We start from the raw sequence: 20851 nt of genomic DNA, 5'->3' as shown, positions 1-20851 counted from the left end.
GGTTTTTCAAATTTTTTTATGAGGTGTTCGTCGACAATTTGATGAAATATTTTCTGGTTTGAGATTTTCGATTTTATGGGGAATTGTTGGGCGGTGTTTTTAATTTTATTGGGTAATTAAATATCTTTTGGGTAATTTTTGGTATTTGAGATTTTTTCGGGAATTGTCATTGTAGTCATAATTATTCGATTTGGCGAATGAATTCCAGCAGAGTCAATGATTAATGAATTCCGAAGGGGATTATTCTTTTTTTGCGGCATGTTTTCTGACAGCTTTAATAGTTCTCTTCTCCGACAATCAATTAGAGCCAGCCGAAGAATGCAACTCCTGAAAACAAGAGATAATTCGAACGATTCAATATAAGTAAACACTCTTTGCTGGATTAAGAAAGTTGAATCGAGTTTTAACTCAAGCATTCGGGAAAACTCTGAGAAAAGTGTTCTGGCAACGGTAAGCCGAGACTTTTGTTTGAACAGTATTGTAACAATACCTGATCTACAATTAAGAGAATACGAACGCAGAAAGATTGTTATCAAATATTAACAACAGTAAAAGCTTCCACAAATGATCAAACTCTCATCTCTACTCATCCCTCATCTCCCAGTACAAGCAAATAAATTTCTCACGCAAATTTTTAGATCGGATTTTTTTCTTTCATCTCTGAAGAAATATTAATAATTCCTAATTATTCATAATATAAATCAACAAATATATAAATAACCAGAAGTTATCCGCATATAAAAAAACAGAAAGGGAATCGATCTGGCAATATCTCGGACGATATTCAGATATTCAGATATTCAATAATTAAATAAATCAATTTTTATTAAATACCATTACCATTTCCCACCATTCCAATATTAACATGTGTATTTGTAGTGAGTTAATAATTATATTTGGCTACCCGTTAGATAGTGACTGGAGTTAGAATTGTCCATCTCCACCAGTGGCCAAGATTTTCCGTGAATGCGTCCTCGTCATTCCGTTAGTCATGTCCCCCCTGAAGGCGCAGCCCCGTCATCTCACTCCCACCACCCATCATGCGCTCCCACCATCTCCCTCTTTCTCATGGTCACACCACGACCTTCTCCCCTCCCTCATAGCCTTTCCCCCTTCGGCACAAACTGTTCGGATACTATGGCACACCAGGAGTAGCCATACTGAATTTCACCACACTTCTTTATCCAGTGTCGCAGTAACTCTCACACTGAATGGATCGTTTACACGCGGCAAATACGCACTCGGTAAGTTTCCATACATTCCCCACTGACATAATTATATATTCACCAAATATCATCACTTTCCATCAAATCCATATAAATACCCACATATTTTAATTTATTAATTGCTTCTTACTCAATAATTTCGGAAAGAGAGCGCTGATGGCTTCCATTTTTTTTTGGATTTTGTACAGTAAAAAATATAAAACCATACACAAAGCCAATAAATTATATGTCCATGTAAATATTAATTATATTATTTGGGAATATAGAATATATATATATGGACGCGAAAGAAATAAAATATATATAATTGATTTTTATGAAAATACTTTGTCTCTAAATTTCATTAATTAATTTCATTTGGGTTTATTACGTGAAGAAAAAATATATGGTGATATAAATGAATGAATATACGGTAGGAAGACATGAAATCGGAGAGGAATTCGAGAGATAAATGATTCAGGAATTCAGAATGGAGGAGTTAAACATTGAGTCGAGCATTTTATTCTGTTCAATCATTACTTATTAGGTTGTGACGTCTGATTGATTCTGTGTCACCTTGCGATATTTTATTTATAGCAAAAATGGAATTTTTTATCAATTTTTATGAGAATTCCTGGGGAATATAATGGATGGAGTGGATTTATTGGAACCGATTGGATCCCATGTGGGATTGATTTTCGTGTTGGTTAGGGTATGGGCTGCCCAGCTGTTTCTCAAGTTTCGAATGAGCTGCGGTTTCTCGCGCAATGCGTCATTCATTCCTAGATCTGTCATCCGCTCGTTCGAATTTAATCTATAGGAGTAATTAATTTTATAATAAATCATAAAGATATGTTGAATAATTTCAATAATTGATTGATATTTCCATGATTTATATTTATGATTTGAAATTTTGATGTCCGGTGATTTATTGAATTATGATTTATTACTCGTTTTTTTCACTTGTTTTCGAAAATTTCGCAATTGCATTCCCGTGTGGTTTACAAAATACATCAGACCCTCATTAATTCGCTAATTCAATGACGTTGATGTATTAAACGTCGCAATTGGGTGTCGGTTGGTTCATTCGATTGGACACCACCGTCACGGGCCATCGGAGAGTCATCTCGATTGATCGATATGTGCATTGGCAAAGTGTCACCATCGATTGACCCACGTCAAAGCCCCATCATCGATTGTTACCTCGTCAGGAGGTGACGTCTCAGGTGACGTCTTCGTATCGCTTTTCCATCATCCCGGGAAAAATTACTCTCGGACGTCAAATTAAATCGCGATGAAAATCTATCGACCGCTATCATTCTCTGAATTATTATAACCGATCGCCGCGAGAAATAAATGCGCCGCAATTCGTCTGACTCATTCACATTGCGCACTTTTTTTCTCGTATTCTTCACTCAAAATTTTATAAAACGACGAAAAAAATAAAATCGTTAAAATCTCATTTGCGTGATGTGAAAATTCCCGTTGGGAAAAAAACAGAATTTTTTAATTGCGATTCATTTATCCCAGAAATTCAATCTCGAAGTTTCCTGGCGGATTACAACAATTATGCGTCATCTCGGTTACGTGAGTAGCCAAGTAATTTTTAAAAAATTTTTCTTTTGTCATCGTGTTCTGCTTTCATGAACATTCATGAAAGTCAATATTTACCGGTCAACACCGGGTGTTGTATTCCACGGGGATATTGCCAAAAATTATTACGCACTCGTGACGAGCTGACGCTGTGATTTTTCGTTTAGACACGCGTTTGCAAATATTTACGGAATGAAAATGTGACGTAATGAAACGTCAAATGTTGATATTATCACAGTCTCAATCCTTTATGACTCCTTCCTCTCCTCAATTTACTTCAAACATTTGATCTACGATTAAAATAACAATCAACAAATACCAACCACTCCATAACCCGTTTTTCATCCACAATCCAATAATTAATGGACAAATATTCAACTAAAACGTTAGCCAAGTAATCACAATAAAAAATTAATCAACGAAATCAATCCCCAAAATTGGAAAAATCCGGAAGGTTTCTTCTGATTATCTCCCAGAAAATTGATAGCGTAATTACTCAATGAGTACTTCAGTACTCAAGCGCATGGATTTTTTTTTCAACAATTTTTCGCGTTTATTTATCTGCCATCGGAGTACACATCGTTACATATGAAACAGCCTTTCGATTTATCCAACCCACGATCTCAAGAGTTTTCCATCGAAGGTCATGCAGTTTCATTACATTAAATTGGCAAAGTCCCGACTTGGCTTCCTCCTGAAATAAAAATCGTTTTATCCTTCAAGATAATGGAGAGAACTTTGTGGATTGGTGTTTGGGGGCTTCTGTTGTGCTCCAGCATTGTCAACGGTGTACCATACTCGAGTAAGTACATTATTTTCAACACAATGCATCCTCACGAAGTGCCCAAATGGACGGTATACGGTAGTTTGCACCACTCAAATTCATTTGTGTTTGTGTAAATGGACTCAAGTCGACGGTAAGAATAAATTGGCAATCTACCGTCCGCCAGGGCTCTATTTATATCTTCATTTTCCATGTACACGCCTCCTGCACTCGGATTCACATTAACTATTATTCTATGTAGATAATTTTCAACCGCTATTATCTACCATAAACAACACTATTTTAGGTTGTTTATGGGCAAATACTGATGGATGTCTGTTCCGATGGGAATCACCTGTTGCGGGCGTGATTGTCTTGCAATTAGCGAATTACCTAATACTCCGCTGTTGGTATTGGACATGGAAACATTATTTATTAAAAAAAGGCACTTGATGTTAGGATAGCCTAATGAAACTCACTGACTCATCAAATTATTTGTCAAAAGAGGAAAAATTGAAGTTGAAAAAAATCAATCCGCGAATTCAATAAACAAAAAAAATTTGATACACCAGTTTTTAAGCAATATCTCGGAATTGAAGGGAGATCACGATATTTTCATACCTATCTTTTTTATAGCTCTCATCTTTTTCTATAAAAAATATTTAGACCAAAAATTTGATATGTACGTTTGATTCTGAGATATTGGCAAAAAATTTTCTCAAAATTTATCAGATAAAATCATGAATGATTCAATAATCTCCAATACATTGAATTTCATAAATAAACAACATTTTTTCAATAATAAAAAAAATCTTGATTGCTCAAGCACTCAATATTTTTTCTCCCAATTTTTTGCTGATAGATTTTTTTTCATCGCTCACCCTTGCCATGGGGTATTTTTCCTGTGGGAGTAATAATTTTTTTCTCCCATGCTCGATTGCATTCTCGCAAAAGGCAACAGCCACCTACACCCTATTGACCTTTATCTTGTATTCGACGAACAGAGCCGGTCATTTTAATGTCAGAATTCTCGATATAGACCATCGCATCGGTTTTAATAATACCAATAATCGATACTCTCCCAACGAGTGTTGAAATACAATTACTATTGAGTCAATGCTGATGGAATTACCGGAAGTTAAAATCCCCCGACGCCTTTAGCGTAGAATTTAGCTGCTCTGGTGAGCAATTTATGGGGGTGGATGATGGGGAATAAAAAAAACAGAGGTCAAACGAATAAACCAATGACTGATATATTTATCATTCCAGGGTAAAATGAGCTAGTCATATAAAAATGGTGTCAATGCATTTTTCAGTTCACTGGGCATTTGCAGGGCGTAATAAGCCTCTGTGTTCTTTTTTTAACTTTTAATATCTACTTTGGTGAGGGAAAAAGCTCGCAACCGAGCTTAAAAGCACCAACGCTCAACAGAACAGTTAAATGCACATCTACATGAACGAAACTCTCTTTAACGTTTCATTGTGCATTCTCCGGAAAATGTCAGGGCGTAAAAGTTCGTAATGACTGTTTTGTGTTTCTTCGTTTGGTGTCTTCATTTTTTGGGCGTTCTGTCCCTTTTAGTGGATGATGATTTACTGGACTCCCGAGGAATTCAGGGGTTGGGTCGTTTTTTTTTTTACAGAGTATGGCAGGAGCTGCAAGGATATCGGCTGCAGGAGCAATGAAATTTGTGTTATGGCTGAGGATCCCTGCACCTATGAGTCAAGGGACAGGTGTGGACGGTATCCCACTTGCACCAGGAATGGGGCTGCTGGTGAGTTGAAAAAAAATTGGGACTGAAAACAGTTTTACACTCGTTTTTAATAAATAATTACCTATTACTTATTTTTTGCAACAATATTTACCCTAATATTTTGATTAAGGCTATTTCTTCATCTCGAATTCATCAGCCTCCCAATAAAAATTCTGATATTTTTTCTGAAGGCTAATATTAGAATAAATAAAATTAGAAATTTTTCTCGATGTAACGAATGAGTAAAATGCGATGAATGGAATTTTATAATTTATTTATATACATATTTATCGATTTTTAATATGAATTATAAAAAGGCATACACGAAGATAATATTGGATATATCGTTATATATTTTATTGATCGAATAAATAGAGCTCCAAAAGCTAGTCTTAATGAAAATATGAATGAATAGTAATTGCATATCTGGCTCCAGGTGGATTGAGCTGCACAACTCTAGTTTGCCCCAGCGGGCAATACTGCAAAAGCATTGATGGACACGCAACTTGTGTCAACACAAACTCCAATATCGGTGAGTAATAATAACCCAGAATGAGTACCGAATGTACCGATGTATGCGATTGTGCCTCAACTATCCCAGTGTTATCGCACGGAGTTGAACTCCACCATCCATTCATTCATGAATAACAAAAAAATTCGATTGGAAAGCGGTTGGAGGTAGTTGTTATGTTTTTCACATGGCATGAGTGAAAAATCGTGTTGACAGTGGTTGAGGAATAGATATTTGGTTACGGATATTTCCATTCAATTTATTTGAGTCCTGGGGATGGGTGAAAATGTACGTAAATGGTGGAGTTATTTTTATTCACTTAATCCGACCTCTCGTCTATTTACGTAAAAGCCTGAATGATCCCTCAGCCAATCCCCTTTCATCCAGGGTCAGACGAGATGCTCCACATTTTTCCACTTGCAACAATATGATTATATATTGACTGTGTACATGGTGGCATTTTCCTGGTAAAACTTTTCAACACTCTAGATCACTGTCTCATTCACTCCTCTGACACTCGCCTAGTCTCTGCACTCTCCATTTTTCTGGTGATAGCATAAAAGGAATATTTACTTTACCCTGGGTGGTTTGGTACTCACAGAACAGATGGTTATGGGCGCTTTACTGGTGGAAATGCCAGGGGAGATTGATTTTCCGCTGCTTTCACAGATTTTTTCAGGAGTTGTGTGTCAATATGCGTTAGCTTTATGGCTAGAGTTATCTCGAATCACAATAGTGGCTCCACAATTTTTCTCGCTCTGAAAATTTGGGGATATCCAAGCCGTTCAAAAAATTCGAGTTTTTTACTATTCATTCCAGTTGAATGCATCGATGCAAATTAATCAATTAATCAAAATGCATTTCTGACAATGAGAAAATGAAAATTTATCATGGAATCATTTCTGCTTTTGCACTGAACTGCTTGTGTATCCTTAAATTCTCTTTTCACTTTTCGAAACTCTCCCCGATATTAACAACTCAATTATTCCCTGAACTTCACGTTCCGGTTGTGTAAAACTTTAAACATCCTACAGCTTCCTCTCCCCGGTTGTCTTTTGAATAATACGTGACTCCCGCTGAAGTTGTAATTAACAATCATTTGAAAATCGGTATGAAAATGGTGTGGATCCGTAGCATGCAGCTTTCGAACACGTTGCACTGACCCTCGATGTACCCAATGCACTGACGACTATTTCCTCATGAATCCCAATATTGAGGGGTCAGCAACGACATCCAGGATGTCACTTTGAGGGGAAATAGATTGGAAAACAGCCAGATTTTTTCAGGATACGAGTCAGCTGGTGTCTCATCGATAAATGGACAACCCACGAATGCAGATCAGAGCCACGGATCATCAAGTTCAAATTACAATCCATATTCAAACGCTAATGCACCACCAGATCCCAGTCACGACAGCAACTATCATACCGTGAATTCAGCAAATAATAATGGATATCCTCAGTACCCCAGTACATCTGGAAACTCTGGTTATGCTGGCTATCCACGGCCACCTTCATCAGGATCAAATCTCGGATATCCACCGTACCCAACGCAGAATCGCATGCCCCAACCTGGTGTCTATCAATCTGGCCAGTACCCAGCTGGCAATTATCCGGGCTATCATAATAATCAGCAGCCAGGACATCAGTACCCAAATTACCCGTTCAATCAAAATCCTTACATGACGCATTCGCGGAGATACAATGGAGCCGCTTCACAATCACCGGAGATTCTTTCCTTGTGTTTCGTCAGTCTTCTCCTAGTCACCGTTAACACCTACCTGTCATGAAGAATTCATTAGAAACAGCGAATAAATTTCAATCGACACACCTTTTTATTTTGTCAGACTGCGTTACAGGTCCAATCGTGAACACTCCTCATAACAGCTGTGGCATGTACCCCATGGAATTGAAAATTTTGTAAGATTATTCAATTTGCACTGAAAAGGGGCTGCTGTAATGAGTGGTGAATACTCTCCCGTGAAATAGCCATTGGAGATGGACCAATCATCGATATCGATCTGAAATCACCCACATCCGGTTGTAACTGTATTTACCTGTTCAAATATTAAACCCTCGACGGAGCTCTCTAACAGACGGAGAGGCGAATGCGATAAATAATTGTCTGATTAGACTGTTCACGGATTCAAATCAATTTTGCATTCTAATATCGATCATGCATGTTCATTTCGGTGGTAACTCAGGCGTTGGTGGAATTGTTTCATTCACGTACTCCGTCCCGATTTATCTCGCAGGTTTAACTGATGGCGATTTTTTTTTTCGAATATTGGGTTTTATTTCTTGAGAACGGATGTATGCGAATCATTCGATCAATATTTCACGTAATCAATCGTAATTGTATAAAATAAAAAATAAATTAAAAAAAAAATCGCTGTCTGGTACAAATGGTTTAAGAATTATTTCATTGTTGGAACATGTATTTATTTTTGTACCTGTTTAGATAAGTATTTGACCATTTTTTATGATGAATAAATACACATTGTTGATATACCGGGTTTTAAACAAAAAATTATGTAGAGAATATTGTGTCACGGGTATTAAACTACGCAGTTGCACTCGCCCTACAATTCCATATTTATTCCAATTTCTAGTAAAATGACTTACATGTGACCTTTGACGCAGTATCACTTATCGCGCGTTATCTGCGGTCAAATAGTGGCACTGAATTCTCCGATTAACATATTCCAGGCGGAAATATCTCTATCGCAGTGAATGAAAGATTAGAATATATTGTACTAATGATCCCGTGTACAGAGGAAAAAGAAACCGACCATCTAACCACAGGAAATTCCAGTGCGAAGTGGTGAATTAGGATAAGTGCATTATGTTGGAGTCCATTTTTTCGCCAATATCTCGGAATAGAGGGCAGCTGACGATATTTTCATAAATACCTTTTTCATAGCTCTCATCTTTTTCTATAAAAAATGTTAACACAGAAAATTGCCGATTTCCCCTCGATTCGGAGATATTGGCAGAAAATGGACGTCGAAAAAATGGACTTGTCCTACAGTTCACATCGCTGCAGAATTTGGAAAGTAATGGATTTTCCTGCATTAGATTCGCAACGAGCATGACCTTATTTCCAATAATTTGTTTCAACAGGGGAAAAGGATTCTTTTCTCTCTGTGCAATTTTCCGTGCGAAGGGATAGTTGAAGTAATGAGGAGAATGTTATGGAGGAAGTAGAGGCTGAAGGGGTCAAAGGAATGAAATTTTCATCCACGGCCCTCTTCAGTCTCACCAACGGTTTGAGAGTGGTTTTGAATTTTGATGCACTTGTAAATGAGGAATATTCGATATGCTATTCAAGCCCCAGCTGCACGCCGACCTGGTGGAGGTCGTCGGCCAGTTGCTATACCAAAACCAGTTGTACCCACACCACCACCTAGATCCTCATCGTTGGGCTTTGGTGGTCGCTATCCCAGTTCTGGAAACTCGATAGCCTCGAATGGAGGCAATCGTGACTCAATTTGGTCTGATGGAGGTGATGGACGCAACGGTGGAAACACCAGACGCGGACAAAGACCCGGTGGCAACAACAGTGGAAACAACTACAATACTCATGTCTTCAGTGACGCACGCGGCAACCGTGTCTGGACATTCTCAGGATGATGGAGCCATTCCTCTTTTGACAAGCATCTGCTGATTAACTGATTAGTACTTATACATAAATAACTTTCTTACAGAATATATTAACGCGAGATGATCTAATCACTTATTCCTTGTACGATTGTCTCGTTTTATCGGTGCCATTGACGATGTCAGGTGTATATTAGTGCCTTCACTTTATATTTTTTATGTACCCCAGTCCTCATATCGATTAAGAATATATGAATCTCAAGTTGATGGGTTACTTCACTTGCATGACAGCTTAAATAACTTATTCACGAGTATTAACGATCTCATGATTGATTAACCACTTTCACGTTAGTCCGTTTTGCCAACAAGATTTATCACAATCCGGGGCAATCCTGGAGTTACGACGCTGGGGGATTGCATTGGGAATTTCATGCAGCATCATCATGTGAGGATGAGACACTCGGAGATTGTGGAATCGGCATGGCCCCGCATGGTTGTTTTACGGTTAACAATGTTCAGGGTAGTTTTGGACGTATTTGCAGAGGACGAGGGAGTGCACAGGGATATGAGTCGTCGACAGAGTTCCTCCGGGTATCCTAGTGCAAATCGAGAGACGCCGGTTGCGTCAGCGCCGTTGGAGTCTTCGGGCTCTGAGAAGTCTGGATCTGGGGGGTATCCTGCAGGGTCTGGGTATCCAGCGAGTTCGGGATATCCAGCGAGTTCGGGATATCCAGCGAGTTCAGGGTATCCAGCGAGTTCGGGGTATCCAGCGAGTTCGGGATATCCAGCGAGTTCAGGATATCCAGCCAGTTCAGGATATCCAGCGAGTTCGGGATATCCAGCGAGTTCCGGAAATCCAGCGAGTTCCGGGTATCCATCAGGTCGATCAGACACCTCGAGCTATCCGAGAGGATCAGGTTATCCGTCAGGGAACTCGAGGTACCCAACAGGATCAGGTTCTCCGGACACTGTCCAACGTACCAGTTCTACAAATTTAAACGCAGGGTACCCCAGCTATCCAGGGCAGTACTCTCAAGGCGGTTACGGGCAAGGGTATCCCCAGGGTGGATCTGGACAGGCTTATCCTCAGGGAGGCTATGGTCAAGGGTATCCCCAGTCCGGCTATGGGCAGGGCTATCCAGGTGGCTATCAGGGTGGCTATCAGGGTGGCTATCAAGGTGGTTATCAAGGTGGTTATCAAAGTCAATACCCCCAGGCCGGACCTGGCTATCCTCAGAATGCCCAGAAGCCCAGCCTTGGGGATCAGCTCACAACTTTCGCCAAGAACCTCGCTCAACGCGTCCTCACGCAGACCATCCAGGACAAATTAACTGGTAAATCCTAGGTGGAGATCATGAAGTCAAGGATCAGAAAAGAGAAATTATCAGGAGATTAAGCTAGATGATAATTAGAAGAGAACTTTACTATTAATAAAGAATTATTTCTTCAGTTTTTTCTCTGTTGTCCACTCATTTATCTGGAACCCAACAGTTTTTTTTTTCCTGCAGGAAGAACGCATTCAGACGATAATTATTATCAATCGGGGACAGAACGAAGTAAGTCAGAGCTGAGACCGGTAATTATCTTAATGACTCCCATGGTGTTTTAAAAACTGGGGCAATACTTTTTTATGTGGATAAAACTGTTTCCGTTAAAAATGCAAAAAGTGGATATAAAAACATAAAAACTCATCAATGTCAATTTATATCTCAGGATATATCGCGCATGGCAAGACATAATTAATATATTTATTGTTAATCAGAATGATTGCTATCAATTTTCTGCAGTGACAGAATATCAGTTGCAACCACTTGTTCTCTTCGACTGATAAATAACAAACGGACAGTGATAACGGCTGATATTTTGAGGACTGGCTTTACCAACAGCCGGAGAATAACCAGCGAACGATGAAAATCTTCTCCTGGTCTCTTCATTCGGGTGAATGAGGCGCGCGCACAACCCCTAGGTGCACATCAACCCTTAGGTCCGCGTGGTCCATTGCCCTTGTAAACGCCGGTGTCGAGACTCGGTTCAAAACGCCGCGGCAGTCGCGAGGTGAGCGTCGACCATCGACATCCAACTAATTTCCGAATTAATTCCCAAGTATTTTGGAATTTAAAGACAAGTGTTGTGATGTGACGACTTCATGTTCTCATTATTCGCTGATTGTTTGGGGTTGGTATTTTCGTTCGATCTAATTAGACATGACGGGGAGAATTTAATCGAGTGATTACCAATACGTGACTGAAGTGGTAATATTCTCATTTCCAATGACACATGTCGCGACGTGCGATATAATTGATCGATCGTATTACGGAATTATTCCGAGGGTGAGAACTGGCGTCTTTCAAAATTTTCGTTCTATTTGCTTCGTTTTATGGATTATCATTCCCTCAAAAAATCAGGAATGTGGAGTTTTGAAAAACCAATGGAATACGCGGAATTGCAGATTCAGTCTAATATATCGGGCGATAGATCTAGGTCTTCTGAAGTGCAAATGTGAGAATTGAAATGTAATATCGGGTGGATGTATTCTAGGCGAGTCCCGCTCTAACTCTTCCTCGATATTGCTCGTCCTCGAAATCACCATAAATATCTTCATCCGAGAATCGTACGACACCAGCAATTTGTATGATGGATTTTTTTACACCGTATGTTTCTGGCTTTATGAAATTCCATTCTCCGTTTATCCGCGTCGGAATTATTTATTTTTATAACTATTATTTTTTCACGGTCCAGGGGAATTCTCGAGAATTTTGTCCTTGAAAACTCGGTTTACCCATGGAGATTGGAAAATTGCCCTTTTGGACACGAGAAATTGCTTTTCAATTTTTGATTCATCTTTCCCCTGAAATCAAATTTCAAAATTCAACAACTTTTTTTGTTAAATGAGATTTCCACTGGATTTCTACTGGAATTCCAAAGACTTTCGTAATTGAAAATAATTTTAAAAAATTTAAAAAAAAAATTCAAAGAAATTATTTCCGTGGAAATTTTCAAAAAAATTCTCACATTTCGTTCTCTAAAAAAAAATTAGAATTTTTCTGAATTTCCCAGAGAACTTGAATTTTCATAAATTTTTTAAAAAATCAACATGATTTTTTGTTTCGAACACCTGTTTCGATTTGATTATTCTTCATCCTCAATTGACGATGCTGGATATCCGGTATTAATTGCTCCGGAATGAACCAGCGGATTTAAAAAATTTCGCTATTCACTGGTGAACAGTTGACCCTTGAATAGCCTCACGGTAGATTAAACGGCAAGGGAAAAAACTTTCATTCATCAACAACACCGCATGCGATTGATTTATGACGACAAGAATACGCGATTGCCCTATTTTTCCGTTCATTGAAGTCATCGGATGATTGGCAGGGATTGTTTCCGCCTGACGAAATAATACCGCAGTGATCAATAAAATGATCATCTAATTAAGATAATTATTCAATTCTGCGCATCATTAAAACATTAAAAAATCAATCGCACGCATGCGAGCATTTCCCTTTTCAATCTCTAAAAATAAAAAATCCCAGAACATAACATTAACAACCATGAATTTCAAAGCTCAACCGGATTTATAAAAAAAAATCAACAGCTTCTCTTAGAATTCCCCAAAATTCTCTCCGAACATTTGCTCCGCTTACTTTTATCGCAATTACCTTAAATTTAGTACATCAATTACCGAGCTTTCGCGTTTTTCCCCTGAACTCAAGAGAAATATATCAGAGTAAGTGAAGAAGTCGTTTATTCGGCAATCTCGCGCTCATTAATTTTAATTAACACGAAATCCCAGAATCAACTGACTTTTCCGGGGAATAAATCTTTTTGTCCGTGGAATAATTTCCGTAAAGCGAGAGGAAGAAACAATTGCGATGACATGATCACCCTCATCCCCTGGCGGGAGAGAATCATGAGATTTCGTCACGCGTGAGGTACACCATGGATAATTACTGGACGTTAATGAAAATCTAGTGCTTGTCAAAAGCCACGGTAAGATGAACGCGAGTGCATGGAACTTCAGCGAGCATTTGGATCTGCTCGAGCAGAACTTGACGAATTGTTCGTTGGATGGTGGTTGTTATGATCGTGATTTGGTGAGTAAAGTGGTGAAAGTGGTGGTACCATTGTTCTTCGGACCCATCGGAATCCTCGGTCTTGTGGGTAATTCACTAGTGGTCATCGTTATCGCTCTCAATCCAGCAATGCGATCCACCACCAATCTACTAATTATCAATCTCGCTATTGCGGATTTGCTGTTTGTTGTATTCTGCATACCATTCACCGCCGCTGATTTTGTACTGCCACACTGGCCCTTCGGTGATTTGTGGTGCCGAATTGTTCAGTACTTGATCATTGTTACTGCCTGCGCCAGTGTTTACACTCTGGTACTCATGAGCTTGGACAGGTGAGTTGACATCGTTAAATTTTTCTGCAATTCGTTACTCAAATTTTTACAGATCACTGATACTACTGATAAAACAGCACAAAAGCCCAGTACCTAAACCCAGTTCTAATTTCTTATCAAGTAATTATCGCCGCTCTGTCCTTGACTCCTCAATCCCCCATCAGTACACAATGACTCGATTATTCTGCACTTGGCACGAAAAGATAGCCATCACCACTGGCATCACTGGCATTGACAATCAAAACCACAAACTGTTGACACGCCCCAGAAAGATCACGAAAATTGGTTCAATTCTGATATTAGTTGATTAATTTAACAGTTCATCAGACTGATTGACCATCGAATCGAGACCGAATATCCCTCCAGCTGTTTTGAATTCCTTTAAAAAAAAAAATGGCAATTCCTTTCTATTCAACAGGTACTTGGCTGTTGTGCATCCAGTGGCTTCGATGACAGTGAGAACCGAGCACCACGCATTCCTCGCCATCTGCATCGTCTGGTTCGTCATCCTGACGACGTCAATTCCAGTTCTCCTGATCCACGGACAGGTGGGATCCATCGTAATTATGATTGAACATCCGAGGCAATTGGTGGCGATCGGTGACTCATTAACTCGGCAGATTTACATTCAGTTGCAGGGAGACGAGGATCCGGAGAAATACATCTGTCGAATTCTGCCGGACGTCAACTGGCCTCTCTTCCAGATGACCTTTTTCCTCCTCAGCTACGTTATACCTCTGACACTGACCTGTGGACTCTACGTGTTCATGCTGATTCGGTTGTGGCGTGGGGTGCGTGCCAGTGCTGAGAGCCGAAGGGGTCGGAAAAAAGTCACCAGACTCGTCATCATCGTGGTCGCTGTTTTCGCCATTTGCTGGTTTCCCATACAAGTACGTGCCACTGAAACTTGAAAATTCATGGAAACGTTTGCCCTTTTTTTTTATTCACTTTAATTACGCGAAAACTCAAAAGAGAACGATTTTCCCTGAAAGAAAAAATGGGTTTCCCTCAATGAAATTACTCGAGATTTTTCTCTCATTCGTTTATTCATTTTACATTAATTGTTCATTTTTTTACTCCATAAAATCGCTACCAACTCGGAGTCTATCTGTTTATAGCGATTGAATCGTTCCATCATTTTATTGATTGAAAAATTTTGATGCAAGAACGATTCAATTAGTGAACTCAATTAACTCCGGTGCATTCAATGCCTATTGGTTTAACTCAATTATCATCGGATGCAATTATGACGTTATTATAAAGGTAATTATGAATGCAATTATGTATGCAATTAACGGGCAAGTTCTGTTAATGTTGCAGCTCATTCTGGTGGTTAAATCACTGGGATCGTATCCTCTGACAACAACATCCATTATGATTCAGATAGCCAGTCATGTTATGGCGTACATGAATAGCTGCGTCAATCCAATTTTGTACGCTTTTTTGAGTGATAATTTTCGAAAGGCCTTTCGCAAAATTATTTATTGCAGACCAAGGTATCAGGTATCAGGTACCAAAGGAACTGGACCCCTCACCAAGACAACCAGAGCTGCCAGCAGTGGTGACATAATTTAGGTGAGAATTTTCATTCTAGTCTTCTCTCTTTCCATTTTTCATTTTCTATTTTCTCATTTTCTTAATTTCATTTTATTCATATTAAATCACACTTCTATGAATTTTTATTCTCTACTTTTACGTAGCAGTGTCATATTATTGTTATTATTGTTGCAGTATTTTTTGTACTGTGTCAAAGGTATGCATGACGTGGTAATATTTTTATAAACAAGCAGAGGAGAGACTGGTAATTGAAACCGTTTCAGTCATTTTTTAGTCGAGGATTTTTGTACAAAGGATTTCGCTGGAAGAATTCAGTTGGCGATATTGTGATCACTTTGATGCCAATATTTTAGATTTTATTCGCGAGCTAGTGAGAATTGTTAAAATATCTTTTCAACTCTATCAACGGGAGAATCGAGAGAATGGAGAATTAAAGAAATGGAGAATGGCATCGGCTTGATTTTTACCTCTGCCCCAGTATTCCAAGGGCCGAGCTGCATGATTTCTCGGAGGTATATTAAAATTGTTAAATTAGTATTCGCGTTTTACCGGGGAAATTAAATTCTCCGGGAACTGATGATGAATACTCGAGAAATATTAATTAGATCTCATTGTTTTCACGGACCTGTACCAGAGGACTGCCTGGGGGAGGTAAACGCTAAAAAATTTATCTTATAGAAAATTGAATTATTTATTCCATTCAAACAAATGGTAATTTTTATTGCAAAGTTGGATTATAGTTTATTTTAAATTCCTCTGGTTTGAATTTTTCGTGTGCCATTGGGAATAAATGTTCTCTCAATTACGTGTAATTCTCTGGAAAATGGATTTATATTGAAAGTGTATTTTTCAAATTCCGTGAGACGTCGAATATCATGGGTTGAGCACTTCTCCATTTCCTATTAAGACGTCAGACGATAGAATTTACGACGGTGATCTCGCTTGAGACTGATGATAAAGCAGCCGATGCATCCTGAAGTTTTTTCATTATATGAGCATATCGTAAACTCAAACTCCTAGTCGAATATTCCAGTTGCTCATGAAACTCCACTTTCTCCACGCACACCAGAAAATATTTGTTTTGTCCAACTTTTTCCCCAGAGTCCGCTTCTAAATTCCGCTAAATTAAATATAACTTAATTCGATGTATTTTTTATAAAAAGCTAAATACCTCTGTTGTATGTAAGTGTAACCCTCTGCACTGTGCCAGTCGATAAAAATGGAGGAATAAAATGGATATAAAAAACCAAGAACACATTGCTCTAAAGGTATCACGCACCACTCGTATGATCGTTTCAGTGGTAATTCCCTGAGTGCGTTAAAGTTATGGTTAAAGTCTTCTCCGCGTGGATTCGGGTAATGGAAAGAAATATTGCACTGAAAATAATGACATAATGGAGAAAATGTGTCTTAACAAGTTCAAACCTGGGATGAAAAATCACAAAAGGTTTATATCCAACTGTTAACGGGTGACAATTCGCTAGAAAAATTGATATATAAATATTTATTGCAACAGAAAATTTCCTCTTGACAAAAATTTTCCTATGAATTAATATAATTGAGAAAGGGAAGAGCCCGAATTTCCGGGAACATGCCCCGATCGTTGACCCGTAAAATTTCCTCTTTGCCGTTCGCCACTGAATTTATCCACGAAATAGTTGAATTCAGTGAAAACTTGGTAAATACACGAAACCTAGAGGATCGATGGATCCAGGCCGTTCAGGTGAGCATTAGCAAAGGCAGAATGCCGTCATGTGGTGCAGCTCATGCGAGACAAATTGGTCCACCTGACCTAGTCGAATAAAACGTCAAAACAAGGAGCATTAAACAGTTATCCAAAGCTGTGTGCGTCGTAAAGCCGAATTATCGTAGTTTCATCCCTTAGCTTCAGTAACACTCATATTTCTCTGAGCTTTGCATATATCCGGGATGACCACAGAGGCTATGTAATCCCTCGGAGGCCCGAGTTTTTCCCTCCATGTGAACACTGTTATATACTATCCACGACTCGTTAACTTTTTAACCCAACGGAAATGAGAGAAATTTTCATCAACTCCAGAACACCTACACCTAGTGTCAGTAATGGCTAGTCAAACGTCGGGAGTCTCAAGGCGAATCTAAAAAAAACACGGGATTACCTTCAGGATTTGCTCTCATCGCTCTTACTCAAGTCTTTTTTGACTCTTCGCTGTCGATTCTGTACTCAGTGCCTCGGAGAAATAATTGACTCCGAGAATTTACATGATACAGGAAAAGAGTCCCTCAATCTCAAAAACCTTTCAAAATTTTTCAGAATTTATGGGAATGAAAAATTCCCTCACCGGAATTGTAATTTGAGACTTCTAGAGAGAATTCCTGGGGAATTTCACAGTGACGATGTGAGGAAGAATTATTTACGAGATGTAATGTGAAAAGTTGCAAATTCATGAGAGATATTTTTTGATAGCTTTTGTGTTGGGTAAATCTTCTTTATCAAAGGATTTTTTTTTCCGCGAGTTTTGATCTCGGGTTTGGGGACTCGATAAATATGCCCTGGAGAGAAGTACCTTGTGGGTTCGAATCGGGGAAATATACGATGCACGTGTTCCCAGAGAAACGGTGGAGAAGGTATAGATTGCCAGTGTAGTACATCCTTGATACCGAGCTCTAACATTTCTGGGGAATTTTTCCTTTTGCTGATACGAGTCGAGGGGAAATGGTATTCAACTGCTGGGTAAATCGCGCTGGATCAATATGGTATCGCGATGATTTCCCGGCGAGACTATTCACTGTATTTGATGAAGAGCGGCTTTTTATAAATGGTGTTTTATCACTCGGAAATGGGAAATCATGAGAAAATTCTAAATTCGCCCTTCAGGCGAAAATTTCCACACAATCCACTGCTCAAATTCGGGGAATTGTCCAGAACTATCCCAATTATTGAATGATACAATCAGAACAATCCAATAAAAACTCAATAATTATTAATTTATGAATTTCTTCAATTTTCCGATTTTCATTCTGAATGAAATGTGATAATTTTAAAAAATCATAAGTAAACCACGTAGAATGATTTTTTTCGGTTTTCTGGGACGGAAAACTTGGATTTAAAAAATGAAATGAAAAACTGAGGGACTCCCCGGGGTGAAAGTTGGAAAAGTGGAGAAAAAGCACGAGAAAGCACTCGGTCATTGGATTTTGTTGGAAGAGTTGATTGCTCGGCAGGATGTGCCATCGCTTATTGCGATTGTCGAGATGCTATCATTTCGACAGTAGTCACGTCGTCATTGCATTTCATACATCAGATCGACTGCTGGTCCGTCCGTAGAAACCCATTACTTAAATATACCATGACCGAAATACACTCTTACCTAGCGGAAATGGAGAATCGATTGGACGTCTTCTCGATGGTTAAACCCATTTAACGTGGAGGTACTCACGAGCGTTCACTTCTTCAATGTTGAATGCCATGAATAAGTGGTAGAGATACTCAAATTAATGAAATAGCAGGAGTCCATATGGTTTCATTAGTCCTGGAATTGATTACTGAGGTCTTGATTAGGTACCAGACAACTGGTCAACAGCTCCAGGAGTTGGCAAGCATTTCAAGTCCACTGATTCACCTCAAAGTGAAATTGCACTCCATTGTCCAATATCTTGGAGATCTTCCGGTGCATCGGGTATCGGTGTGGAATTAATTCTGGATTGTGGAGGGAACTGGTCCTTTGTTGGTTTACAACAATAGGAAGTCCATGATGAATTACTGGGGATAGGAAAAAAATTCTGACGAAGAAATCCTATCAGTTACTTCATCCGTCGTTCATTCCTGATAATTATTAATTGAAGAATTGATTTTCAGGAGTGAAATCGTGGCACCAGTCGGAGCCTGTCGGATGCTTTTGACTGATCTCCAGAGACTCCAGACTCCAGTCTGATTGGTGATGACAAGGTACAAGGTGTTATCCTAGTCACGTAATGATGCTTTTGTATCTCGAGTTATTGCGTTATCAACGTTTCGCTCAATACCAAAGATTACTCTAGGCTATGGGAAAGTTATTGTTCAATTCGGTGAGTAATGAGTTATGGATCTGAGTACTTTGTGTGATTTTGTGGTGCTTCTCTTTTCTGGGTGAATAATAAATTGTGAATAACGGTTGCGTCGTTTAGGGTTAATGCACCAGGTGGTGATATAAATTATATGAAGTGTTAATGATTGCTGTTAGACTTTATGGGAGATAGAGTAATCCTAATGGGTATCAATGATTTGTAAAATTTTCAGCACAAAATCAAGTGAATAGGGTACCTCTATGTGTATACGGATCTCCAGATAAATGAGATTTTCCAGAAGTTCAATTGTACAACGAGAAAAAAGAATTCTTCAACTGAAAAATCCCCTTTTTTGCATTATTATTATTTTTTGCATTGTTTATTTATTCAATTTAAAATAACATATCGTCAGGTTTACTGAGAGTTTTCATTTTCAATCGATTAATCTTTTTTATCTTCACATTTTTTGTTCTACATCTTCAGGATGAATCTGAAGTGGAAATTTTTTTCGGGAGTTGATTGCAAATTTTGAATTGTGAATTTGAATTTTTAATTGGCATTTATCCCTTGAGTCAAGGATTCTTCTCTCTCTCTTTCTCTCTCGGGTTGTGGGAGAATCCCATAAAATATGGAGATAAATTCAAAATATGAGTGACGTATTGAATCAGCGGATGATGGTGCATGAGCCCCTGCCTCATCCGCTCGATTCTCCACTGATAAATTATTACGATGTTTTTCTTTCAAACGAGAAATCAATACACTCACGTAGAGATAAATATTTTTATCGCATGACTGAGTGAATGAGGCTGACACTGTGGAATAAATGTTGAGTGTACATACAACTATATTTTATCATTAAATCGATGTACATGAGTGTAAATTAATAAATGTCGGGGGAGTAGCTTGTAAAATAACTGTACTCTAATTGTATATTAAATTCAATAATTCTGTGCAAAGTGTTGAATTTTATTAACAAAATAACAAATTCAATGAATTTTTTTGTATTTTCCACTGCTCAAATCGCTAATTGTAAAAATTATCTGAATAAATTCTATATTATTATTGAAAATTATAAAATAATTAACATAATTCGATGTTGAAATAATAAATTATCAACAATTAATGATTAATTTTTTAGTGTTAATTATTGGGATGAGATTTATTTTTGATGGGGAATTTTTAATTACAAAAATATGGGGCTGTTGAAGTAGATGACAGGGGCATGCGTGGGTGGTGATCTTGAGTTGTCGATTTCATCTGCCTCGGTTCATAAATCCCAGGATTCAGGGGTTCTCCGACACGCTGAAAATGCAGTGAGCAAGAAACGTTTATGATCGACGTAAAATTAAATGGAATTGTCGCTTTCACGACTGCTAAGGCAGCGTAAATATTGATGCGACTCACCCGTGAATTTTTCAACACGAAAAATCCACCCAAC

The 20851-nt window shown here is 38.6% G+C and overlaps 2 protein-coding genes across 6 annotated transcripts; both read left to right on the top strand.

Moving 5' to 3' along the window:
* The first annotated feature begins 1141 nt into the window (after positions 1-1141).
* Positions 1142-10875, top strand: LOC105269636 (shematrin-like protein 1). 2 transcript variants are annotated; one of them, XM_011310039.1, is made up of 5 exons: positions 1142-1244; positions 3522-3600; positions 5205-5336; positions 5752-5847; positions 9968-10875. In XM_011310039.1, exons 1-5 carry the CDS (start codon positions 1212-1214, stop codon positions 10768-10770), a joined length of 1143 nt encoding a protein of 380 aa, XP_011308341.1. In that variant the 5' UTR covers positions 1142-1211; the 3' UTR covers positions 10771-10875. The 2 variants fall into 2 exon arrangements, with proteins under 2 accessions (XP_011308341.1, XP_011308340.1); XM_011310038.1 differs by having other exon boundaries at positions 9950-10875.
* A 350-nt stretch (positions 10876-11225) lies between these two features.
* Positions 11226-20398, top strand: AstA-R1 (allatostatin A receptor 1). 4 transcript variants are annotated; one of them, XM_011310035.1, is made up of 5 exons: positions 11226-11755; positions 13219-13830; positions 14249-14720; positions 15151-15405; positions 19226-20398. In XM_011310035.1, exons 2-4 carry the CDS (start codon positions 13421-13423, stop codon positions 15403-15405), a joined length of 1137 nt encoding a protein of 378 aa, XP_011308337.1. In that variant the 5' UTR covers positions 11226-11755; positions 13219-13420; the 3' UTR covers positions 19226-20398. The 4 variants fall into 4 exon arrangements, with proteins under 4 accessions (XP_011308337.1, XP_011308339.1, XP_011308338.1 ...); XM_011310037.1 differs by lacking the exon at positions 11226-11755 and having other exon boundaries at positions 12494-13830; positions 14249-14378; positions 14463-14720; XM_011310036.1 differs by lacking the exon at positions 11226-11755 and having other exon boundaries at positions 12494-13830; positions 14249-14378; positions 14451-14720.
* Positions 20399-20851: the final 453 nt, after the last annotated feature.

This window comes from Fopius arisanus, unplaced genomic scaffold (assembly GCF_000806365.1).
Source record: "Fopius arisanus strain USDA-PBARC FA_bdor unplaced genomic scaffold, ASM80636v1 scaffold00072, whole genome shotgun sequence".
Lineage (NCBI taxonomy): Eukaryota > Metazoa > Arthropoda > Insecta > Hymenoptera > Braconidae > Fopius > Fopius arisanus.
Note: the sequence above shows the minus strand (reverse complement) of the source record. Positions and strands in the feature narration are given on the sequence as shown.

Coding starts and splice junctions, on each gene's coding strand:
- LOC105269636 (XM_011310038.1), top strand. CDS start 1,212: ATGGATCGTTTACACGCGGCAAATACGCACTCG. Junction 1,245..3,521: donor ACGCGGCAAATACGCACTCG/GTAAGTTTCCAT, acceptor TTATCCTTCAAG/ATAATGGAGAGAACTTTGTG. Junction 5,337..5,751: donor CACCAGGAATGGGGCTGCTG/GTGAGTTGAAAA, acceptor ATCTGGCTCCAG/GTGGATTGAGCTGCACAACT.
- AstA-R1 (XM_011310035.1), top strand. CDS start 13,421: ATGAACGCGAGTGCATGGAACTTCAGCGAGCATTTGGATCTGCTCGAG. Junction 13,831..14,248: donor GTACTCATGAGCTTGGACAG/GTGAGTTGACAT, acceptor TCTATTCAACAG/GTACTTGGCTGTTGTGCATC. Junction 14,721..15,150: donor TTTGCTGGTTTCCCATACAA/GTACGTGCCACT, acceptor TTAATGTTGCAG/CTCATTCTGGTGGTTAAATC.